This window comes from Rhipicephalus sanguineus, chromosome 2, assembly GCF_013339695.2.
Source record: "Rhipicephalus sanguineus isolate Rsan-2018 chromosome 2, BIME_Rsan_1.4, whole genome shotgun sequence".
NCBI lineage: Eukaryota > Metazoa > Arthropoda > Arachnida > Ixodida > Ixodidae > Rhipicephalus > Rhipicephalus sanguineus.
Window position 1 is genome coordinate 179,787,174 of NC_051177.1, and position 26,600 is coordinate 179,813,773.

At 47.2% G+C, this 26,600-nt stretch overlaps 2 protein-coding genes across 2 annotated transcripts in view; both read left to right on the forward strand.

Moving 5' to 3' along the window:
* LOC119381402 (uncharacterized) overlaps positions 1-26,600 on the forward strand; it is a 130,227-nt gene that overhangs the window by 75,223 nt on the left and 28,404 nt on the right. The window lies entirely within an intron of this gene.
* Positions 19,800-22,012, forward strand: LOC125757264 (uncharacterized). The gene is made up of 2 exons (XM_049412701.1): positions 19,800-19,931; positions 20,839-22,012. The coding sequence occupies exons 1-2, from the start codon at positions 19,804-19,806 to the stop codon at positions 21,689-21,691; spliced, it is 981 nt and encodes a 326-aa protein (XP_049268658.1). The 5' UTR covers positions 19,800-19,803; the 3' UTR covers positions 21,692-22,012.

Here is a 26,600-nt window from a genome sequence, read left to right on the forward strand (position 1 = left end):
CATTCCATCGGAATGCACGCGAACATGTCCATGAATTTCAGTTTTGGGGGGAGGCTGTGAAGCGTAGATCGTTAAAGAGGTATCAGTGTGGCGCTTCCTGCGGCAGCAACTTGAGATTTCGAAGCATACACTGATGGTTTAGTTATGACTACAAGCTCAACCGCCGCCGTAATAATTCCAGCAAGATCTATCAGAATGCAGCTCAAAATGTTTCACGCAACCTAAACTACAGCCGCTGAACTAGTAGCCCTGCTCTTCAATTTGTTATGGAGCAGGCACCTAACTTGTGGTCTATCTTCTGCGATAGCAAAGCAGCCCTCCAAAGTCCACCCTCCGCTTTACGTCAAGGCTCACATGAGCAGGTCGTCGCGGAAATCGGGCAAATCCGCCATGAAGCAATAGAAAAAGGGCACCGAGTAATATTCCAGTGGCTGCCTAGTCACTGAGGCATTCAGGGAAATGACCAAGCGGACGCAGCTGCCCGATCCGCTCATGACGGTGTCAGCAGTATCACCATTCCCTTGTCAAGATCGGACGCCGCAAAAGAACTTCGTGTGCTAGCCCGTCGTATAACGTTGGGCTTGTGGAAGTCATCATCGACATTTACAAGTGCAAGGCTGCATGCCTTGGACCTTGATCTTGAACTACGCATCCCGTCCACCTTATCACTATGTGACTCTACCCTGCTGGTCCGTCTATGGCTTGGAGTGGCCTTCTCAAATGTGTATTCGTTTATTATTAGAATGGCTAATAGCCCGTCATGTGAAGTCAGCGGGTGCAGCGAAACAGTCGCGCACCTTCTCTTGAGTGCACCCGCTTCATATCCGAAAGAGCGGCCCTCTTAGTCGCACTAGGCCAGCTGGACAACTGCCCTCTCACGGAGAACAAAAGCCTAGGGCCCTGGCCTACCCGGTCTTCAGCACGAGCCGCTCTGAGGGCGTTGTTGCGGTTTCTTCAAGCAACCGGACTCAATGTCAAACTGTGACTGTTGGCAGAAAATGTTGCTGCGTAGTACTTGGACTACGGTCATGACTTTGCTTTTAAATGCGAAGCATTTCTTAGCAAACTTCTGCGACTTTGAGCGTATCTATCTATCTATCTATCTATCTATCTATCTATCTATCTATCTATCTATCTATCTATCTATCTATCTATCTATCTATCTATCTATCTATCTATCTATCTATCTAGCCGCCTACGACTTTGTGCTCTCCTGGTCGCTTGGTTAATCGGATGTACACGAAAATTGGTATGGCGTAACATGACTGTATGACGAACATAAATCACAAGTCATAACATGAAAATCATGACACGCATGTCATATACAGCATGATTTACATGCCACGCTCATGGTGCGCTGGCGGCCGTTTCGCTAGCTTTATATACACCAAAATTAGTTTCTTGCGACGTGACTGTGTGACGAACATAAAAACCCGGGCTGACATGAAAATCATGACACGCATGTCATGTGCAGCATTACTTACGTGCCACGCTCATGGGGCGCTGGCGGCCGTTTCGCTAGCTTGATCTACCCCGGAATTGGTATTGCGCGACGTGTCTGTGTGACCAATATAAGTAACAGGAGTTAACATGAAAATTATGACACGCATGTCATGTACAGCATGACTTACGTGCCACGCTCATGGGGCGCTCGCGGCCGTTTCGCTGTCATGATATACACCGAAATTGGTATCTTGCGACGTGACTATGTGACGAACATAAATGACACGAGTTAACATTAAAATCATGACACGCATGTCATGTACAGCATGACTTACGTGCCACGCTCATGGTGCGCTGGCGGACGTTTCGCTAGCTTGATCTACACCGAAATTGGTATTGCGTGACGTGACTGTGTGACGAACATTAATAACACACGAGTTAACATGAAAATCATGACACGCATGTCATGTACACATGACTTACTGCCACGCTCATGGTGCGCTGGCGGCCGTTTCGCTAGCTTTATGTACACCAAAATTGGTATGTTGCGACGTGACTGTGTAACAAACATAAATAACACGAGTTAACATGAAAATCATGACACGCATGTCATGTACAGCATGACTTACGTGCCACGCTCATGGGGCGCTGGCGGCCGTTTCGGTAGCTTGATCTACACCGAAATTGGTATTCCGCGACGTGACTGTGTGACGAACATAAAAACACGAGTTAACATGAAAATCATGACACGCATGTCATGTACAGCATGACTTACGTACCCCGCTCATGGTGCGCTGGCGGCCGTTTCGGTAGCTTGATCTACACCGAAATTGATGTCTTGCGACCTGACTATGTGACGAACACAAATATCACGAATTAACATGAAAATCATGACACGCATGTCATGTACAGCATGGCTTACGTACCCCGCTCATGGTGCGCTGGCGGCCGTTTCGCTAGCTTGATCTACCCGGAAGTTGGTATTGCGCGACGTTACTGTGTGACGAACATAATAATAGGAGTTAACATGAAAACCATGACACGTATTTTCCTTAGTGACATACAAGACGATGTATGCAGCTCTTTGCTGGCTGCTTCGCATTACATCGATCCCCACAATGCGTGGGATCTGCCGGCTTTTTTTTTTGTTGTTGTTGTTGTTGTATTTTGTCGCGTGCTGTCGTCACATCTCTTCTTTTTCTTCTTTTTTTTATTATTTTACATCCCCTTTCCCCTTCCCACGTACAGGGTAGCAAACCGGAGAATTCGTCTGGTTAACCTCGCTGTCTTTCCTTTCTCTCTCTTCGCTCTCTCTCTCTCGAAGCAAACATCGAAATAATGAGAAAAACGAAATCGTTCCGCCATTTTTTTAGGTGACACTTTACGAATGGTGTGAGCGCATCGTCGTGCGGGATCCACATGGCTGAACGTGAAGGACAACGAAATCCTTAGGGTAAACTGCCGAAGTTTAGGAGCAAAATATAACGCCTGACGGGAGGGGTCACGGCAGATGTAATAGTACAATAAGGCACTACTAACACCACATAGCTTAACACAGGGTAACAAATAATGAGCAGTGATGCAATAAAGAAATGCTTAGAAAAGACTTGTAAAACAGAGAAGCTGAATATCCTCACGAAAGGGGGCTTCGCTGTTTCGACGGCTTTCACGGAGTGAAGCTCGCTCGATTTTTGAAACACAACGCCGCGTGTGCCGGCGCTGTTCTAACAGCAGAAGCAGCCCAGAAGCGCTCTGCTTATCGTGTGTATTAAATGTCAAAGTTTCGCCGCAAGGTCGAAACACAGAAGGCGATGGCAACAAATTGGAATGTTGTACGAAGTAAGGTTAGCAGCCAAATTCTCTAGAATCGGACTTGGCGTAGCTCAACAAAATGCTGGCGTAAGGAAACGCAGCCCCCGCTGCAGGTGAAACGACCTGCGTGCTGTCTATCGCGTCAACGTGAGCTGAGTGGTGAGAACACAGCGCGCACAAATGCAGGAGCCGCCTGCTGAACCCCGTCAACATAGGGCGCGCACAGCAGCTCCCGAGTCCCGGCCATTGAATGTGCGTAGTTCATCCGGAGCTACGCAGAACGCTCCCCGCTCTGGGCGCCCCGTGGCTCTTTCGTGCGTATGAAGCATGGCCTCCGAGATGGCGCGCGCCCGCCATCTCGGAGGCCATGAATGAAGATGGCCAGTGCATTTTCTCTCCGCTTGACGCGCAATCATCGGCTGCCCTTGCACGCTTTCGCTCGCACAGAGAACATACGACACGCGGGGAGATGTTATCGCCCTTGGATTATGCCCTTGGATTACACAGCGGATCCCAGTGCCAGCCTTCACACGTATCTTCAGGGTAAGAAGCTGCGTGAAGCTTGGATGTTGACTTAGAAAATTGTAAACAGCCATCGGCTACGACACGTACGTGCAGCCAGCACTTCCGCGAGGAATATTTCTGCTTCGGCGTGGGGCTGCGATGTTGGGTAAATAGCAGAACGCGCTTGCTGAGACGCTCGCCCGAGTACGCTGGTCAGCTAATGAGGCCTTTCTCCTGCAAGTCGGCCTATATGTTACCTACCTCCATCCATATCGGTCTACAAATCGGGTTCCCCTTTCAAATTCAAGTTGGCTCATGCCAACTTTATTTGCTTGCTACAAAGCCGTGTGTATATATTTTTGTCGGAAGCTTGCCACGCCTTTTGCATTGTAGATACGACTTTAGTTGCCACCAAAACTGCCGGAGACCTTACCAAAAAACGTTGCGCATTAACACTTTACATTCCAGTCTCTGCACCTTGTTTTTACCCCGCTTTGCAGCTACTTGGTGCAAGAACTTCTCGCTTTTTTGCTGCCATTCCTAGCCCATGCGGGTCCTTGTGTACCGCTGTTGCTTCGGGAACTAGCCCCGCGAATGTTGTTATGTGGCATATGTTCACCTTCGCGTTGCACAATGCTACTAGTTTCGCCTCGTAGACTGCTTCTCCTTCTAACAGCAGTTGCGAAGCCTACGATCTTAGGCTCTGGTCCATATATGTTTTGATTCTATAGATGCTGGCAAGTTCACTGGAATGGAAAGGGAGCGGTAGGAATCATGTGAAAAAGAATGCACGCCGCACGGAATATGTTTATGCTTTTAGCACCAATCAACCGGAATCTAGAATGAATCTTGCTGACGGTGCGCCCAAATAACCGTAGGCGCTAATTTCCTTAACATTTTTAAGAAATCATTTTCGCAAAGCTTTGATAACGTCCGTCGCAACAACAGTTACTTGTGTAACGCTGCGGCCGCGCGATCACTTAATTGAGGTTTCATTCTGGTATGCCCCACTTATTTATACAGACACACCAGTGTGAAAGTCTGTGTCACATAGTTCGCCCAAAGGGACTGCCTGCATTTCATGCAAGAAGCTTATTTCGGAATACCCCATCACGGCGAGCGCACGCAATGTGCGCTCACTGTAAAAATTGAGTAAACATATAGCGCTAATAAACAGTTCTGTGCTTTTATTTTTTTTTTGTCCAAGATTATTATTTTCATTGTAAAAACTTCCCTCGCTTCGAAAGAATTCGCAGAAATTCCCATGAGGGCCTCCGCGTGGTGTTTTCGTATAGAGCGCCGACCAAGTAGTTTTATTTAAACCTCCTTGGCGCCGACAGCCAAACCATTGAGGAGCGCGCAGGCGCTTTCCTACCACGACCTATACCTAACGCAAGATAGGGGCGCCCGAGAGAGGGTGACTCTGAAACTACTCACCATAATGCACAGTAGAACCCGCTTACGAACTAGAAGACTCATGCCGAGTGGGACGCACCTTGTAATGCGTGCATACTGCGGCGGCTTTCGGCAACTTATCTAGAAATACCTCAGTAGTAAATGACCAGGGAGTGTGTGCTACTCGGGTGGTTGTAAAGAAATGTGTAATATCGCACAGACTGTGATCATCGGCGCCATAGACGTCAGTGGTTTTTGGGCCAGATGATTTGGTCTAAACAAACAGCACGTGCACTCTTTCGGGACAGCTTGCCTCGGCGTTGTGCAGATAATATGGTCTAAAGAGAAATTGGTTGGTTGGTTGGTCCTCAGTTACTTGGCGCAACCCACCACGGGGGATCGGCCATGAAACAGGCGGTATCTTATTTTAGAAATTAAATTGTTTTACAATACGAATAAGTTTAGGAATGAATGTTTTAAAAAATTAGATTCACTGGTACAATCCAGATGTTAAAAAAAAAAAAAACCATTTGAATAGGTTGAAACAGTGAAATGGTGCATAAACTTAAGATTCTATTCTTTTTGTTGCCCGTAAAAACTCGCACACGGCTGCGCAAACGTTCCTGTGGCTAAAGCCCATTTCAGTTGCACCAAAGGAAAGAATCACCGGAAGGGATAAATTTAAGCCCATCCTTCGGAGAGGTTGATCTAGCAATCGTTTTCTTTGATTTGTGAACAATCTGCATGTTAAAAAGAAATGATGCAGAGATTCACTCTCGTTGCAGTGGAGGCATAAGGGTGACTGTACCAGACCCGACCTGTGTAGGTAGAAGTTCAGTGGGGGAACGCGGCATCGTATCCTGGTAATTGATACTTCTTCCCTTCTAGTGCAGCACCAACGATTTCTCCATGGATACTTAAGGTGTGGAAACTCAGATGTTGCCAAAGCCGATTTGGCAAAGGTATCCGACGTTGCAAACTTTTCAAATCGTGCTGCTGACACGAACGCCACCGTCGGCAATATCGAGATTATGGGACCATTATGTGATGCCACCGCAAGTGCATCTGCATATTCATTGAGGATTAGACCCTTGTGCCCTGGTACCCACACTAAGCGAATAAGGCGATAATGTCTTGGGACAAGGGAATAAAATACTTCTAAGGCATTCGAGCAATTAGGTGCAGTTAATGCAGAGCAGATAGATAAACAATCTGTCAGAATGACAGCTTCTGTTATTGATAGGGGCAATTTACGTAAGGCTAGGACAATGGCAAGCAATTCCGCTTGATAAATAGGCGTAAAGTCGGGTAATCGAATTGAAAAAGACCAATCCAAAGCTGAGGATGCAATTCCCACTCCTGCCTTTTCTTCACAAACTGAAGCGTCAGTCGCTATAACGATGTTTGTTTCTAAATGTGACAGGTGGTCTTCCAAAACGGCATTCAGGTACCTATTGGGTACATGTTTGCATTCTTTAGGAAATATATTGTCGAACTCTATTCTAATTGTTTGGGGAGATCTGTTAAGTACAAGTACCTCACGAAGGTTTACTTGTATTTTTTCCAAGAGCTTTTGTGCGACAATCACTTGTGGGCACCTTAATCTAGACCACTGCTGGTTAAAAAAGGACGTCGGCTCATTGATAAAAACATAAAGTGACCTTCTCTGAGGTGTCGCATATATCTTTAGGAAGGTACGTACGGTTAGAATTTGGAACCGTGTAAGAAGAGAAGGCAGGCGCGCTTCTTTATACAAAATATTATTTGCGACAAATTTAGTAAGCCCAAGACATAATCTTAATGATTCGCGTTCTAGCAGAACCAGTCGTCGAAGTTTGTACGCAGGTGCTCCAGAAAACAAGACGCAGCCAAACTCCAATATCGGGCGTATATACATGCAATAAATCATAATGAGCACATCACGACGTAAACCAGATCGTTTACTGCTGACTCTACGAAGCATCCCTACCGCCCGTGCTCCTTTAGCTGCCATATTTTCTATATGCGCATCCCAACTGAGTTTTTCGGTATAGATCACCCCTAAATATTTACTTGACTGATTCCACCTGCGGGATGACATCTTGTCGGTAAAGTAACGAAATTTGCACTGGGACACTTAGCGGGAAAACTACCATTGCGCTTTTCCTTATGTTCAAAGATAAATTAATGCCCTCAAGCCACGTTTCCAGAGTGTTCATATATATTTGTAGAATTTGATACAGTGTATGTATATCTGCAGCTGAAGCAAAAAATGCAATGTCGTCGGCATATACATACACCTGCACGTCATGTTGTACAGGGATAGTACAGAGTAATATATTAAATAATAATGGTGACAATACCGAGCCTTGGGGGAGACCTCTAGTTTGTTTATAGCTTGAAGAAGACACACCATATTGAGAGCAATAAAATTCTCTGTTTTTTAAAAAGGAATATACCCATGCAACGAAGTACTGTGGTAAATCTACTTGCGTTAGCGAATTTATTAATTTAACGTGTTCTACGCTGTCATAAGCTTTTGTAATATCGAGAGTGACTAAAGCGGAAAAGTGTTTCTTAGAACGAGCTAATTGTATCCTGCTTTCTAAGTCAACATGGGCACACCAAATGGAGTAGCCACGCCTGAATCCAATTTGGCATGGGCTCAAAATCATGTTTTCGTTCAACCAATTTTCTATCCGAATGTGTAAGATTCTTTCGATTAGTTTTACCAGATTAGATGTGAGCGAAATAGGCCTGATGTTATCTAAAGTGAATCCAGCTCCATGCTTTTTTAATAAAGGAATTATTTTCGCCATTCTCCACTCAGGCGGGATCCATGAATTTCTAATAGAGTGGTTAACTATTGCAAGTAAATCCTGGGGCGAAACTTTATGTACAATTTTTATTACCGATGCGGTTATGCCATCAGGACCTGGCGCAGCATTGGGCAAGATCTTCACTACTTGTGCTAGTTCCGAAGCTGTCACTTCTTCAAAGTCGTCACTTTTGACAGGGGACCGTGAGTGGAATGAACACTCAGCCGTGAAGCGACTTTCAAGCCCTTTGGCAATATTTTCCAGGAAACTAGACAACTCAATTGCCGTAGAGACTACCGATTCGATGTTAATTGGTGACGGAATTACTTTTTTGGCTTTAAGGAAATTAAAAAGGGGTTTCCTATTACCAGGCTTTGAAAGGAACTCTGAACGTTGATTATCATGACAATCCTTTGCAGTGGCGACTGTTCGTTTAAAAACCGCAGCCGCATACTTATAATCCCTCCAATTTTTAGGACATTGGTTGTAGAGCAGTTTACGCCACGCAGCTTTTCTTAGTCTGTAATCCCGTGTACAATCTGAGTTCCACCAAGGATTAGAAGAATTGCTTTTAGAAACATTTACTGTAAATTTAGCTTTATTTAGAGATTTCTTTATCAGATCGCTGAAGTTCATAGCATTTTGCTCTTCATTTTCATCTGTTCGTTTTGACAAAACTACTCGTAGCACCTTTTCAAATGTATTAAAATTGATGTGAGTAATCGACTTGCTGTTTAGTGAAGTGACGGGAAACACAAGCTCAAAGAATATAGGAAAATGGTCACTACTTGTACCCGAGTTCAAAGTAGACCATGTAGAAATAGAGAGTCTGGGACTACAGAAAGTAAGATCAATCGCAGAAATAGACCGATTACAAGCGAAAGTTGGTGTTCGCTGGTTAATACATGTTAAATTATTCTTAGAAACGAAATCCCACAGACGTTTCCCACACGTATCTGTTCTGAAACCCCATGAAATATGATGCGAATTAAAGTCTCCTGCCAATAGAATTTCTTTCCTGCAAGATGTAATTACTGAATCTAAAACATTAGAATTTTGAACACCTGCTGGAAAATATGCATTTACTAATGAAAAGGGAAGACATCCCGGAAGGGAAATATCTAATGCTAAAATTTCGCTTTCTAAGTTCATTACTTGAGCTGTAATTCTTACCCGATGAGCAAATTTCAGAGAAATAAAGACTGCTAAACCGCCACCCCGAGAGGGTCGGTCTAAACGAAATATGCGGTAATTTTTTAGATGAAAGCTCTTTTCTTTCGAAAGCCAAGTTTCTTGTAACACAATAACATCAGGTGAATGTTGATTGCAGAGGTAAAATAAATCTGTTGATGCAGAAAAAATTGACCGGCAATTCCACTGCAAAATTTTTAATCCACCTATTTTGACGAGATACCGGCAGCATTCACTGCCTTATCCAATATGCTATCTTTCAAAAAGTCGTTTTTTGATGCGATTTCCTTATATTTTTTGCTCTTTCCTTTTGGACTCACTGGAGAACCTTGCTTTCTAGGCGATGCCCGCCGTTTCATATTTCTAGATTCTGTCTCCATTTGTGAATCAAGAGAACTTGAATCTGAGCTCCATTCCAATTCTTGTTCAACGGGAATTATCTTACGGCTAGTGTTCGATGGCCCAGGTTTTGGTGAATATAACTGCTCTCCATCAGGTGCTATTTTCGTGCGGCTGGTTTTCAAGGAAACTGGTTCTTGCGAGCCTGTGTTTACCTCCTTTGTTGAAGAAAGTAACGGGGTTCCTTCCGGTTGGTTTACACTCATCAGGATTTGAGTCATCTGTGCGTTAACTATTTGAGCCAACGATTCCGTCAGCGTTACAAAAAGATTCTCCATTATCCTTGTCATTGTTTTTTCAACAGTAGAAGCTATTACCTCTGAGATTGAGGAATCTGTGACATTATTACTACGGTTCGTAGCATTAGCGTACCCACGAGACCGCTCTGCGATGGCAGCTCGAGCTTCACGTCTAGAACATCGTTTTTGTTCAATGGTCTCCATTATTTGAATTTCCTGAGCCCTCGCGGGACAGTTACCATCATCAGCTGAGTGCGAACCACCGCAGAGACAACATGACCTTTCCTGTGATGCACATTCGTCAGCGTTGTGTTGTCCTGCACACAGTTTACACCGGGCTATTGACCTGCATCCCTTTACACTATGACCATAACGCCAGCATTTATAGCACTGCAGTGGGCGAGGAGATAGCGCTTCAACTCGATATATCAGTGGCCACGCCTTGATTTCTGTCGGTCTAGTTGTACCAGCAAAGGTAACTATCACCGACTCGGTCGGGATCTTTCTGCTGTCAACGCTGCGCGTGCAACGTAACACTGAGACTGCTCCTGCTACAGAAAACATCTCTAGAATTTCAGACGGGGAAAGGCTCGAGTCCACCCCACGAACTAAACCTTTAACACAGGCCAAGTGAGAAGGTATAAAACAGCTCACCGGGAGGGAGGCAAATGTAGTGCACTTTAGAAGATCTGAAACGCAGGCCTGGTCCGGTGAACAGCACAAAATACCTCCACGACCAAACTGACGCACCTCAGTGATCAATTGGAAATGCTCAGTCACCTTCCGGAGCTCTTCCTGAATGCTTTTCGGATTCTTCATTCGAATGGACTCCCCATTTGTTGGAACCAGTGCCACTGGAACGTTGCTCAGACCGCTGCGCAAGAAAACATCAATCGGTAAATCATTAGGAGCAAGAGAGGCCGACCAGGCAGCATTTGCCTGGCCGGGAGACGAGACAGACATCAGTCTGTCTGCCTGAATCAGCACCGCCCGTTATGGCCGCACCCCCCGGGAGGATGCACCTAACGCCGAAGGAGCAGAGTCTTCAACAGACGGGCGACGAAGCAGAACGGAAGTAGGACGGCCGTTCGAGCCCTGGACGGCCGGACGGCTCCCGTTCACTTGCGCGAGCCGTGCATGTTGATGATGATTGAGCGCTCCAACTGCGCGTGTGCTTCGTTCTCTTCGTCCTTGCAGCGTCCCGTGAGTAAAAAAAAAGTCACAGTTTCGCCGCAAGGGCGAAGCAATGAATGCGATAGCAAGGAACTAATGCTATACGAAGTGAGGCTCGCCAATGGATAGTCTCAGTTTGAACAGCGCTTCTGTTGCAAAGGCGGCCGAAGCAGCGAAGGAAACTAGCGTGCTTCAAGTGTCGAGCTGTGACACTTGATAGTTCGCGCGCTCATCTTCACTACGCCCGTCGGGCTCCTAGCGCCACCTCGCTGGTAATGAAGAAACGCTTATTATCGCCTGCTGTCTCTGAGTCCGTCCAGCGCTAAATGGTGTGTATATAGACCTTATGCAAAATTGCTGCCATCTGTCGGAGGTTTGACGAAGCTACCGATTCGGCGCCATGTTGGAGGCTTGTGTCCGAATCGTATTGCTGTCGCTGCTATAACTTCTTGCCTGTATCTGCTTTGATAGTCGGCAAACGGGGCATAAAAAAACGTCAGACGAGCGTGTGAGGGTCTGTACAGGTTACCGGCATTTCCTAGCTGTTACGTTGACAATTATTACGCGTAAAGAACTCCCTCACAACGAGAAGGTATAAGTTTGTCGCCGAGTCACATGTAAGCCTGTCGTCGTTGAGAATGAAGTTTAGCGCTAGGTTATACATTTTGTCTACTTTCAGTATAGTGAGTAAAGCGTTGTTAGCTATCTGAATACAATGCGTGTAGTGTATGATGGTTGGGAGTAGGCTTTAGCACGCGACACGGCTAGGCACAGTGACGGCGTTTAGAAAGTGCTGTTGACTCATTTCGAAGCGTATTTCATAAACGACAGCCTACGTCGACCATATGTATTGTGCATTTATTTTAAATAAAATGTTGTCCTCTTTTCTATTTTTGAAGCAAAAAATATTTCGCTGCTGTAGCCACCGACGTACGCACTATTAAAATGCAAAATATTTCCACTTCTCACGCACGTGAAAAGTGAACATGAAAAGTAAAAGTCTTAGTTGCTCCATGAAGTATGTGCTGGTTGGCTGGCATTTTATTGAATACCTTTCCGACATGTGCTCGTAAATAACACTACACGCCGAGAATATTTGCGTTCACATCGTCACTTTGGGGTCAACCCGTTTCCGCAAAGCAGTTTTGCGTCACGACTGAACGCTTGCGAAGCCACCTCATGCGGCGCATAACCAATTAACGGTAGCGCACCCACGGCCGAGTGTAACACATTTCCTGGAACAGCGCCTTTTTTTTTTCTGTTTCATACGAAAAGTGCCACACGCAAGCTTCCGTTAACATTTCATAGCACACAGGGGTGGATACAGAATTTTTCCTAAGGGGGTATAAGCTTCTGGGAGAGCCTGAGATGTACTCTTCTTCTGATATAAATACAAAAAAACGTAAAGGGGGGCGGTCAGGCCATCCGGGCAGCCCTCTGAGTTTCGCAGTGATAGCACATGGAACGCTTGAAGAATACGCATAGTGAAGCAATACGCGCGCGAAGCATCCCACCAAACGCTACCTTGTTAAACTAAACAATCGAAAACAAACTACAGACAACACGCTCCAATACAATCGGTCCGTTCGCTAGGAGTCGATGACGCGCTCGAGCTACCTGTCTAACATGTAATTGTTATCGCTATGTATTATGCAAAGTAATGATGTCAACAGCAGCGCAGGCATGCGCGAGTAGCCGCGATGCAGCTTTGGAGCTCATACACTAAGCCGGTTTGTCTGTGCCTGCGAGCACACGGTGTGAAAACTGTCTGATTCCTGCATGACACGAAAGAGTGTCCTCTATGAGTGCCGATGCTGTCACATATCGCATCTATTAAGAACGGCGAACGTAGTAAATGCAGCGTCAGTCGTAAGCAGTAGCCGGAGCAGCGGAACGATCTGCCGCTTCTCGTCGGCCGCGAGGAAATCTAATAACATGGAGGTTAGCTTTCTGTAAACCTTTTTTCAGCACCGCAATTTCCTCAATCTGAGCAACACGGCGCACGAAAGTCGGCATTGCCGTTCCTATCAGTCATCACACGCCGATACGCACGCTCCGTGCGTGCACATGCGGAGCGCGCTTAGCCTTCAACATGGCGGAAATGCGCACGGCGGCCGCTAGATGGCAGCAGATTTTGCATAAGGTCTATAACGCTCGCCGTTAGCTACGTGGAGGATATGCGTTTCGTGGCGTAGATAGCGCCGCTCGCTGCGGGGCAAGAGGTCCCTGGTTCGATTCCGCGCTTCGGAAGCATTTTTCTGAGTTATTTTTCTTGGGGGCCTTTATATATATATACAATACATACTTATACATATACGGTGCATGACGGCGGCGACGGCAAAATCCAGCCGAGACTGTCCATATAATTGCTATCGCAATAAAATGTCACCCGCATCTTCCCACGGGAGGAACTCGAGTAAATGCGTCGCAGAGTGGTGGGGGTATCGCGTGAATGTTGCGTAATTGGGTATGGTTTGGGAATGCTTAAAGGCCAACACCGGCGATTTTTCGGGGTCAATGGATCTCAATAAAATTCGCTGGGTCCGTTCCTTTTCACGTTCCCGTTATTTATGCCAAATTACAAATGAATTTTATTGATTGCCCCGATTCTGCCCACCTCGCTTCCCATAATTATTGGCAACGTTGTGTGCGTGACGTCATTTTTGGTATAGCGGAAGTGACGGGACTGAGGGGCCACTAGAGCGTCTGCTATCCGCAAGGCAACAATCGTGTGTGTTTGGCCAGCCCTTCGTTGGCTGGGCGTGTGCATTTCAGTTCCTCGTGGTAGTGCGTGCGATGGGTGGCAAGTGCGTTGTTAGCTGCACACGGTTCCCCGTTGGCAGTCACGAAACACTCGCACTTAACGTTTACCCTGCGTCTTTATATTAGTGTTTTAGCTAGCAATGCCGGTTTACTACACGGAAAGTGCGGTAATACCGTACCGGCTAAAGAATGCACATGCGCGAACATTACCGTACGGAAACACTTTCCGCAACATATACAGGGTGCACCGTGACCGGCCATATTGGTATGCGGTGAGCTGCGCGTCGTGCGAAACAACGTAGCCTAATCTAGTAACGTTGGTGCGAAAAGGTGGCTCGTACTTGGATTATATTAAATTCCTTCGTCCCTACCAACGCGATGTTGAACGCCGCGATTGCCCCAAGCCTATACACTCTTCTCACAGCAATATTAAAAAGCTTTAGTTAGTTCGCAAACTTCTCAGCGATAGCATTTTACCCGATCGCGGCCCCACAAACTTGAGCTGTCTGGACAGGTTGCGCCATCTGGCGTTGGAATGCGCAGCCAGGCAAGCGAAGAACTAAGCAGGTGCGTTCTACGTCATCGAAGAGGAATGGAATGGCGATCTTAGTTGGCCTCAAAATGAGTCGGAATCGCAGCTGTCGTTTTCCGACAGCTCCGGGTAGCTTGTGCACGTGGCACGGTTAGTCACACACAAGATATATTTCCGACGGAGACACCATTTCCCTAAGCGTCTGCTCTTCGCCGCTTCCGCAGCGTTCATACTACGCGCTCGCGGGACCGGGATGCCTTGCATGATTTCCGGTTTTTCCCGACTTATACATCACGCGAAGACTGTATGCTCGGTTGGGTTTCGGTGTTGCGCTTTTTTGCTTATTTAAAATTATTCTCCAATTTGCCGAGTGTTTCTACTATCGGGACCGAGACAGGAGCGTCTGAGGAACATAAAAGTACCATTACTATGACATGGCCCAAAAATCGCCGGAGTTAGCCTTTACTTGTTACACGATGCGCGCACCAAGTACGACTTGAACGAGCCGTTCAAGTCGTACACGTAGGTGTGCACGTAGGCGTGCACGTAGTTCCGGGTCCGCAGCTCGCTTCAAAGCTCGCCCAAGCAACGCTTAGCGGCGCTGCTGCTCTTGACAGGCAGCGCCATCTCTGGCAGATAAAGAGAAACTGGGGTGTAAGCAGCGAGCGTTTTCCTTTCTCTCCACCGCGTTGCCGCTCGCTTCTGTGCACGTGCAGAGCTCTCGCGGCGCCTCACAATGTGCCGCCTGCAGTGCGGGTTCAAAAAGATCTCACAGCTGGACAAGCACTTCCGAAAAGCGAACTTGATAAAAGGAGAAAGGCTCGTCAATCACGTTAACGGTGAAGAGCAGACGATCGACGACAACGACGCCCAACTCAAAGCGAAATGCATTTCCCAAGTCGCGATTACACCGTGTAGAACGTATACCTCGAGGTAAGTCTCATTCTGTCATGTTAAAGATGAATAATGGTCCACATGCACTCCGAAATGAACCCGTACACGCTATGGATGTTCTGCGGTGTGGACTACGAATCATATGATTGTTGTTTTGATATGGCATGCTTACAGTAGCAGCCGTGTACTTTCGTGAACAAACGTTTGCGGCGTGCGAAAAAAAGAAATTACACGGCCATGGCCCTGTTTCCTGAGAAGGTTAGAGTCAAGTCCTCCGTGCCGTTGGAGAATCACCCGCCGATTAAGACGCGAGGTAGCTAGCTGAGCTTTAACCACTGTGAAGCAAGATGAACTGCTCGCCTTGTTTTTTCGGCTCTCGTGTCATGCTTGCAGTCTCTTTTTATGATATCGACTTGGCAGGCGTATAAAACCTGCTGCGCGAACGCGGCTACAAAATCGCACTAAGTCAGAAGGTGACAGAAGGTTACTTCAAGGTTGCAGTTGCAAAGCATGTATTAAGTGCCAGTTGTATTTAGCGGCTTAAATATATATCACACTAATAAAGTGACAAAAACAAAGCAAACCTGCAGAACGATGTCAAAGCTTGATGAAAATGCACGAACGTCCGTTCCGGCGTGATAAAGCAGCCTTCCCGACGCCTGAATTGCAGGCGCCGAACTTCTGACAATGTGCCGAGCCTCCGAGGTCAGTTGAATTCAACCAACCGCGCAATGCTAACGGTATAGCGCGAGTGTGAACGTTCAACAAGGACGGGTAGGTCTCACGAACACGGGGAAACAAAAGACAAAGTTGTTTCACCTACAACCGTAACTGGACTTTCACAATGCGAGAAGACAGCGTGTAATCATTACTGTAATCGCTGCGTACATGCGCCGCGTTACTTACCGATTCAGGTAGTCGAAACGAACGAAAGCGATGAACTCAGACAACCAAAATAGAAGGTGAGACAGCGCTGTCAGCTATCCACGCTTGCCGCCTTTATTTCTCGTGCGACACGACCGAGAAACAATACAGTTTCACACGAAATCGCGTGCCTTGGTGTTGTCTGCACTGTTGTGGCAGCCCACGACACGGGAACACTTCCGACCTCACGTCCACTTCCGTGGGGTCGCTTCTGCTATCGCGGAAATGCGCAGCTTCGCACAGCAAGCCTCTCGGTTTAACGTGCCGAGCTGACGCCCCCCCCCCCCCGCCCCCCCGTTACCTGCACCGACAGAAGAACGCGTGCGCACGTGCGCTACTGCTACCGTGAAAGGGGCTGAGTCGGCCGCGCATAACCTCCAGAGCTTTCCGACAGAGCCGCAGCGCGGCGCTGTCGTTGCGCCGCAAACTTGAGCTTGGGTTCCCTCAAGCCTTGTCTTCTGCGTTGCTTGCTGTTGTTGACGCCGACGACGGTGAAGGTGGGGTAACGTTGCCTTCAACGAGTGGTGGGACGCTGATTGAAGGTACTGTTGCTTCCATCGCATCAACTGGAGTCAAGCAAAGCGTCAAGTCAGGCGAAAGCCAAGTAAAGACGCCCTTGACTGAATTCCGAACGCGCGCTCCGCCGCCTATATACACACCGCCCGCGTTCGGGTGAGAGTAGGGAGGGACGGAGAGGAGGGAGGGAGAGGAGAGGTTTGCTGCCGGCACGAGACGCGCCGAGCATGCGCAATGGGGGTGTGGACGGCGCCGCCGACGCCGCCGGTGCGATTAAGAATTTAAAGGGGCCCTGCAACACTTTTTGAGCAGGGTCAAAAAGCGCTGCCAATCGGTAGTCGAGGCTCCCGAGAACACGCGAGCCAAATATTATAGCGAAGCGAGCGGCCTGGAATTTACAATAAATTCTCAAAGTCAGCTGAAAATCGCTCCCTCTTCTCTCGACAAATGATGTATTAATCCGCAATATATGACGCGATTGTCGGCAGTTCCACCATTGGCTGATGTTATAATCACGCTAACACCCTCATTATTACCTTAGTTTTATAGCGAAAGCTGTTATGAGATCATTTCACCGGCCGTTTTTGGTGCCGTAGTTGTCCGCCGCCGCCGGTGTCCGTAACCAGTATCGCTCCAAATAAGAAAAAAAATAAATAAGAAAAAAAATTCCAGGATGGAACGAGGTTCGAACCTGGGCCCGCTGCGTGGGAGCCCAGTATTCAACCTCTGAGCCATGCCGGTGCTTGAAACTGCTTTGCAAAAAGGTCCTATACAGGCTTCATGTCGGGAAGGAACCACATTAGCATATGCAATATAGCGTGGTAAAAGAGTAGAATAAGCACCAAGCGTCACACAACGCGAATTCTGTAACCAGGCGTCACACAATGCGAATTGCGCAACGAGTACGTTGTTGAATGCTTCCAACCCATTACAAAGAGCTCTTCCATAATTCTTCATCGTCATCACGCACAGCATCAACAAAGTGCGCATAATGCCTTACATGCGTTTAGCAGGTACCACGGCTGTCTGTAGAATGACGAAAAATGGCACAGTGCCTACTGCCCTACTTCTCAAAAATTACAATGATTTATAGCGTAGTGGGTTCCTCGCAAGTGCACTTCTGTTGGTTGCCAAGGAAGCCCATAAGGCTCCCATGATCCATTTCCTCAGGGTCTCAATAAAGTCAATTCTCTCTCTCTCTCGCTCTACGTTTCTCCGGTTAAAGTGTGTATAAAGCGTGGTGGGACAGTTAAATAACGACCGGGCGTCACACAATATGCATTACGTAATTAGTGGGGCGTTTAAAGCTTCCAACCCATTCAAAGGGTGCAACCATAATTATTCATCGTCATCAACCGCCGCATCAACAAACTGCACATAATCGCTTACATATGGTACCTCGCTTCTCCGCAGAACAACGAATAATGTCGTGCTGGGTGCTTCCCAACTTCCCAAAAATTACGCTTTGTTGCGTAGTGGGTACGTTGCTAATGTACCTGTATTAGTAGCCACAGGAGAGTTTATAACGGGCTCTAGAAATGCCGCTCTTCCAGCTTTCGCTGTGACTGTGCTGCGCTTTCCGCGCAGGCCTGGCGTTATTTTTAATTTTGAGTTCAATAAGTAGATAATATGTATGTTTATATTGTGTTATGCCGTTAAAACACCAAACAAACATTAATATTAGCACTTCCGGTCTCACCGACAGCTCGTCTGCTCGTAGTTGCGTGGTTGCGTTTTCTTCACCATGTGCAGTGCCGAAATCGTGAATATTTCTGTGTTTTTGACCATCGCCGGTTGCCGTTGAGAGTGGCAGCCGTTCGAGTGTTGCCTCGTCAGCTGGAAACTGCATCGTCGGCACGTTCTCACGACCGACCGAGGCAGCGGTGCAGCATTTCTCCGATAACAATGCTGGCGCCGGCTAGCTTAGGATACCTGTGTTCGCTGTATGGCGAGAGTCCCGTTCGCTGTCTGTTCAGTATGTCATCGAGCCGTACCTCGGCGTATCCTCCCCGTAGTCTCAGGTTCCCGAGAAACCGCGACACAGCAACCAAGCAGACTCGCATTTTCACGGTAGCTGCAGACAGCCGGGGGATGGGTCCGCGCCGGCCCGATGCCCCACGATCCTTTCTTCTAGTCTTTAGTTCTTTGTTGTCAGCCCGCACTCGCTGTGCGCCCGCATTCGAAGAGCAAACAGCATCGAAGTACCGCCACTGGGAGAAGGGTGCACGCAGCTTTGCCGTGTTGAATAAGATTCAAGCGCGAGCAGTGCGACGAGGCGGTGTATCGGAGTGTGGGTCGAAACCAATCTCAGCTGTCATTCGTTGCAAACGCGCACGCAAGTTTGCGTCCATGGTTGGCAGAGCGATGAAAACACTACGGCAGTTCGAGGTGCACACCCAACATCACCAAACCGACTCGCAGTTTTCAAGCAGGCGCGATACACGGTGCCATGGGCTCCACTCTATACTCCGCGACAACTTTTCTTGGCACCACTGTGGAAGCTACGGAGGCAAAGTGCCTGCATGCGCGCGCGCCAAGAAATAGTACCTATATTTATTTCTAATTCGAAAAGTTACCTAGCTCAAATAAATGAAGATTTGTTCATTATAAAAAGAGAACGAGTATGGGAAGCCGTTCGTAAAAAAAAAGTTATTGTAAACTTAAATTTTGTTTCTGTCTTTTTTATTTCTTGGGCAGCACCGCGTTTTCCTCACGCCTGCTCTTTCAGTAAACATGGCGTCCGTGATGCCGGCTGAAGCGTGTGCGGCCGCAAACTCGCCGTTTCGTTCTCCGAAGAAGCTGTACACTAAATGTGACAAAAAGTGGCTATCAAAACAGACCAAGCAAGTTATCTGCAACGTCTACGCTGGAGTGAGGCGCCGTCAGCCTGACTTGTCTACAAATGCAGTGGTGCCAGACTGTCGCCGAGCTCACCGGAGTGAGCGAGCGAACAGTTAAGCGGGTCAAGGCTGAAGCTCTGCGGGCCCCACTTGCCTCCCCAAAGCGCAAGAAATTGACTTTCTCGGGCCAAGCTGAGAAGCGCATCACTGGAAAGACGCGGCTCCTACGCTATGACACGTTTGCGTTGGCAGCACTGCGTCGCAAAGTGCACAGCTACTTCATGCGCAATGAAATACCTACGGCAGAGAAGCTACGCAACGACGTGATCAGCGACCCTGATATGGACATGCCGACCATCAGCACTCGTACGATCCAAAGAATGCTGAACGACTTGGGGTTCGCCTTCCGGAAAAGAACAAGGAATTCCGCGTTGCTAGAGAGAGACGATATCGTTGCTTGGCGTCGAAAGTACCTCCGCACCATCCGAGAAATGCGGAGGCAGCGACGGTAAGTTCTTACGTTCTTTTTATTTCTGCAAAATTTCTGTTCACGACGCCTGATTGTTGGTAAAAAAGTTGACGCGAGTGGTGAGCATGCGTGTGTGCCTACTGGTTAGCGAAAACAATAGGTGTGCTTTGCATTTGTGATCGCCAAACGTGTGCTATTGACGTGAGTGATCGAAAGCCTTACATAATCCTGACTTAAGTCGCAGCGAAATTCCCCATTAAGATAGGGTGGCTGTTCATGCTTGCGCTTGTACGGTAAATAATAGTATTCGCCGAGGATTCCGTTGCATGTGGTGTAGATTTAACTCAGCGTTGTGTATTGCAGCATTTCCCGTAGCATCGTTTGAGAAGACTTACTGCCGTTTTTTTCCGCGTAGGGGCAAGGAATCTCAATGGCTTGGAGAAAGGAATAGCTAGTGATGGTTCTCGGAATTGTAGATGTTATTGAGCGAATACGCTACGCACGTAATTGGGGATTGGGGACGTGGTAGCATCAGCTTTGATGTACAGCCTGCAGGGGCGTAGGCAGAAATTTTTTACGGGGGGGCGGGGCACCACTTTCGTCTGAGCTGGGGGCCGGGCCGGACTATGTGGTCGAGTGTCATTTTGTGCTCTGTATTCCGTGGAAGAAAAAAAATTAGGAGGGGAAGGGGGGCACAGGCCCGGAGTGCTGCCTCTGGCTACGCTTCTGGCAGCCTGAAACATGTTTCCTAAACATTGGTTTCAGTCTTTCACAGAGAGAGTTTTGCCAGCTTATCTATGTTATATGTATTCACATAGGTTTTGTCAGTGCACATTTTTTGCCCTTAAACAAAGGCATAACCTCGGATGAAGGCTGCCTGCTTTGTTAATGGGCTCCTAGTAGTGAAAGTGCGCTGTTAACAATAAGACTGCTTTCTCTTTTACAGGACCATCTACTACCTTGATGAGACCTGGGTAAATGCCGGCCATACAAAGGGGAGAGTTTGGACAGACACCAGCGTGATGACTCGGCAAGACGCATTTCGTCAAGGGCTCTCAACTGGCCTCCGTGCACCCAGCGGTAAAGGAGGACGCCTAATCGTTTTGCATGCTGGAAGTGCAGAAGGCTTTGTTGATGGAGCCGCCCTAGTTTTCCGTGCCAAGAAGGGCGCTGGTGATTACCACACAGAAATGGATGCTTCGCGTTTCCAGAAATGGTTTGTTGAACAGCTGCTACCTAACATCAAGCCACACAGTGTGATCGTGATGGATAATGCGCCATATCACAGTGCTCAGGTTGAAAAGCTACCAAGCTCATCATCCAGAAAAGCGGAAATCCAGTCCTGGTTGATATCGAAAAATATTCCTTTTTCGGATGACCAACTGAAAAGTGAACTGCTGCAGCTCGTTGAGCAGAATAAGCATCTTTTCCTTGCTTACCAGGTTGACAAACTTGCCAGTGCTGCCGGGCATGAGGTTGTGCGCTTGCCTCCTTACCACTGTGAGCTAAATCCTATAGAGCTTGTATGGAGCCAAGTCAAAGGCTATGTTGCTTCAAGGAACACAGACTTCAAGATTGAATCTGTCGAGAAGCTGCTGCAGGAAGGAATCGCAAGTGTGACCCAACAGAACTGGCTCCATGACTGCACTCACGTGATGAGGCTTGAGGATGAGGCATGGGAGCGTGATGGCATTATAGACAGCCAAACAGACAGTCTCATCATATCTTTGTGCACAGACTCAAGTTCTTCAGATGAGTCGAGCAGCTCCGACATGAGTGGAATTGATGAACTGCCGTGACATCTCTATGTGTGCCTTGCAAATGCTTCGAGCAAATGATTGCACATGTACCTAACCAGAAACTGCGATATTGTTTCCGAGGACTACCGGTCACTGCTGTTTCTTTACATTTTTATCGCTTATTCAATTCATTGTGATTTTATCTGCTGATCTCTTTTGTTGCACTTCGTGCATGTTCTGGTTACGTTATCGTGATGTGATAATGACTGTGGGGATTTTGTGCGCCAAAACCACGTTGTGATTATGAGGCATGCTGTGCTTGATGTTGTTCTACAGATCTCGACCTCTGAGTTTGTTTAATGTGCACCCAAATATAAGTACACGGGCGTCTGGCATTTCCCGTTCACTGAAATGCAACACACTCAAACATGAGCCTTTTGTGTCAGCGGCCAGGTAATGTAAGCACAGTACCGTCACGGTGGCTGGGATGTGATTATCTTGGTCGTGAATGTTAATGTTATATGCTGCATCAGCGAGATCTACATTGCTTAGTTGAGACTTGAAATGTTCGAAATAAGGCTCCGTTTTCTTTTTGATCTCATGTCAATGGCGCCTGCTGCCTTGTTTCATTTCTGTCACAATGGGACCTGAAATTGTGATACCACTAGGCATTTTTGTGTTTTATTTACTCTTTTACTGAGTTTTCTACCCTGGCTTCCATGTTATCAATGTGTTCCTACTCTTGCGTATTTAGATTTGTTATTAGAAGTGGTTATTCTGCCGAGCAATACCGGTGACCATTGTGATAATTTTGATGCATCAGTGGAGCATCTCCTTATAGCATGCCCGAAATATGAAGAACAGCATTTTCGACTTAGTGATCAACTCAAGAGACTTGACAAACGACCACTCTCAATTTGCAAGGTTTGGAGTATCGCCAAATCCTGGCAATCAAAGACGGGCTATGAGTGCTCTTTGGGATTTTTGAATTGATACAGACCTAATGAACTGCTTACGATTGTCATGGTTCTTTACTATCATAGCATTGTATTATTGATAATACTTTCTAGTCATGTCATATGTCCTTGTATGGGAGACTGGCTGTGTGGACTGCATGCGAGGTGTTATGTGACACGTACAACCGTCTATGTGCTAGACTCTGCCCTTGGACTCTGCAAGTGCGAAGTTGTATGACGCATGTTGCATATCTGCATAGTTCAGCTGATTGTTTTTCTTTTTCTATTTTTTATTTGTTTCCATTTTTCTTGTGATGGCCTCTTTCTTCTTGTTGGTGAGATAGCCGGCTCTAATGTAGCCTACCTTCTGATGTTATTTTTTTTTCTATTTAAATAAAAAAAGTTTGAGCTCGAGTGAGTCTGGTCGGAAAAGGTTTAGATAGTCCGGATGAGGGAAATTTGGGGAGCCTGAGTCACAGTGAGCTCTCGGAGCAAAATATTTTTCTTGAGTAAGTGAGCTCCAGTTTTTTTTTTTTTTTTGCCGACCTATGGTCACAAGCGCAAAATCTCAGTTGCCATGGATTTCCAGCTGAACGTTGTTATGGTTATGTTTTGTGTCGTGACTCACACGTGTAAAATGTCATGTTGACATCGAGTGCCAGCAAAAGATTGTAATGGTTATCATGTTCTATGTCACAAGGTGCACTAGTGTTATCAGTGTCCGCAAAAAGTTGGTATGGTTATCACGTTCTGTGCCATAAGTGCAAAACAATATGTTGACACAGAGTGCCCAAAATATTGTATTCTCCACCGCGGAAAAGCTTTCTTATTTGCGCTTGAAAGCCTATGTGGAAATGCTTTTGTTGTCGGATATAATGATTAATTTGAAAAAATGTAAAGCGATTTGTGAATTAGAAAAGACTGATTTGTTAACGAAGGTTCTGGAAAATCCTGATTTAGAGCAACAAGAACTTTTGGTCTTTTTGTCCGCGATGTGCCTTCTTGTGCCGTAAAATATATTACTTGCCTTTTGCTTTCGCGCTCTTTCATATACGCCTGGATGCAATGCAATAAAAGATATTAACGGTTTTTTTATGCTTTATTTTTTTCTACCAGTGACAATCGAAATTATGGACAATACCTGTTACATACTGCATATACAGATGAAAAAACATCGGTGGCCGTTATGCTCTGTGAAGGTGTGTGACCAGCGAAGCTTGAAAAAATAATCTGCGTCACTCTCTTTTTAATTAAGCGTGAGCTCTCTTTAAATCTAAACTCAATTCAGCGGCATCATGGTACTTGCATTCCGTATTTATTCGAATGCAATGCGAGCTTTTTTTCCAAATTTCTGCTACTAAAGTCGCCCTCGCGTTACAATCGAGCAAACACCGTATTCAGGCTGCGGTGTGCGCTTGGCGGCGTTCATCATATAGCCATGCGTCCTATTTTGTTGTCTTCGGGCTTCACCCGCAAAGACTGTTTGGAATGCTCCGCGCAGACCGCGATGCGATGTTCCAGGAGCGTCACGATTGTTTTATATCTTTGCGTTAAGATTGCGCGCGGTACGCGAATAGTCTAGAGTTTACGTGGCCACCAGCGATAACGCTGGAACATTCGATAGAACATGTATAAAAGCCGACACGCTTTACCACTTGTCAAAATTATTGACGGACGACGCTCTGACTGACTCGTTTCCCGCCCACAAGTTCGGCCAAATAAAGATTGACCTTGTAAAGAGTTTCATCTTCGACACGCCCACTGCTGCCTTCGTTAAAGTAACAAACCCGTGACAATATACAGTACAGTAGGTAGGTTCATCTACGCACACTGATCACAATTTCACTATGGCCCCATTCTGCATGTATACATGCTGCTAAACGCTCTAGCGATGCGAGCAAGCGAAACCGAAACTGGAACTGGACCGGCTGCAAGATGCCGAACTACTTGCGTAGTAACACAAATGTGCGGATGCCCCGGCTCCGTAGCCTTCGCTCCAATGCCAAGATAAGTTGTCGCCGAGTATAGCTCCACCGCTCGACGACGACCGCGCGAGCCGACCGGAAGTGGCGCCACAGACCACGTGTTTGCGCCGAGACGCCAGAGAGAAAAAAATGAAGAAAAAAATTGCCGCCGGCGCTGACGGCGCCTGCTTGCACCTCCGCCCCCCCCCCCTCCCTTCACGCCGCGCGCAGCTTTCCGCGCTCTCGCTGCGTTGAGTTGAGGGAGAAGGCTGCGGAACATGATCTCTATAATTTGGTAACACCACTTAGACTTGACGGATTCGAAAAATTTTTGCGGCATATGACTCGTGAAGAGTCATACGTCAATAATGAGACTATTTCAATATAACTAAGAAAGGTGTTGCAGGGCCCCTTTAAAAAAGGTTGGAGGCGACCCCAGTCTGGAGTCAGCCTTTCGCATGCGCTGGAGCACGCGCACAGACGGCGCCGGCAGGACCAAGCGCCGGCGGAGCAGCCGTTAAAGGGACCCTGAAACGGTTTGGACGATTTTGTGTAAACGCATTGAGCCGGTAAAGCATGTCCTAAGAATCATTTGAAGACTGATTTAAGCTCTCTGCGTCAACTGTGTAATTTATTACAAGACTTCAAACAGGTGAATCGCTACAGATCGCAGCTGATCAGACGAATGAGTTTTCAACTTCTCGCGCCTTTTACACGTATAATTATTCCAATACACGTAGCACCGAGCGACCGATCCGATTGGATATGCCCAGTCCACGCCACTGAACCTCCTGTGGGCAGCAAGCCAGCGAGCGTCGTCTGCCTGACGTGAGCTGTGTGCCGGTGTTTATCTCGAGTTTTCTTTTCTTGGACACAATGAGTTAGCTGTGCCTTGTACCAGATATATAACCCCATGAGGCTGCTGAAAATAAAGAAAGGAAGAGAGTGAGAGAAAGAAAGAAAGAAGGGAAGAAAGTGTGTTGCCCTGTACATCATGAATGCATAGCCAGCAGGTTTGGCTATTGTGCCGAGGATTCTGGGAATTGCTTGGTTGCTCTCCTTTGTACTCAGGTGACTGTAGAAGCGTTTTTGAAGTAAACAAAGAACTTGACCTTGCCTCCTCATATTTTTAAGGCTCATTACCTGGAAGCCTGCTTTCCCTTCGCGGGGAGGTGACGAGTGTTTGGCAGTGTATGTGTGTTTGACTATTTCACGTGACGCCGGTTGAACGATAGGATAACAATGGACTTTTCTTCGGGAGACAGCCTGCGCATGCGAAGTGGCGGTGACTTGACGCGCGCCATGTTTTTGGGGGTCACAGGGCCAAACAGCTTCTATAAACGTTGCACAGGGCGGCGACAGGTGCGAAAGGTTTGCAAATTATTCCGAAAAATACCAGGCCCACGAGATTTTTTTACCGGTGCGTTGCGGATAACTTCGGAGGCCACGGACCCTCAGTTTCGATTTCGGTGATCTCCACTGGAGGCGCTGTTCGGATCTGAAAAAGGGTATGTTTTTTTTTTTTCCAGCCTGGTGGCACACTTGTCACCGCCCCGTTATAAAGGGGACGCTCATAGCATCCATCCATCCAAATAAAGTCTTTACTATGGTGGCTGGAGTTTACTGAAAAAGGCCCATTGATACTTTGAAAGATAGTGAGCGACCCCTGGCCAACACCCTCTAGACTAGCTGAGGCCCCTTGACGTGATCACACTACGACGGGAGCGGAGGACATGTTCTCAGAAACGCCCATTGCTACCGCTTGTTGTGTACTCAACAGCGCGCTGCGAATCCATTCGTTCATGCTGCCTCCCGTTTCCCGAAAGCGCCGACAAAGCAACCCCGTCGTAGAGGGTGCTGCCCCTGGCGCCCACTTTGACACCTGTAAAACCTCCTTCCCTGACTGCTTTTCTCGCTCAACCCCTCCGCATTCCAGCGAAGGTGCAGAATTAGCACAAAGACTTCTCAAAACGTACTTCAGGAATGTCAGGCATCATTGTAAGTTTTCTCTTTCACTGAGAGAAAGGGGAAAACGAAAGAAAGGAAAGA

Bases quoted from the DNA above. Each gene is read 5' to 3' on its own strand.
- LOC125757264 (XM_049412701.1), top strand. From the start codon at position 19,804: ATGCTGAACGACTTGGGGTTCGCCTTCCGGAAAAGAACAAGGAATTCC. The intron at 19,932-20,838 runs GTAAGTTCTTAC...TCTCTTTTACAG, and splicing joins GAAATGCGGAGGCAGCGACG to GACCATCTACTACCTTGATG.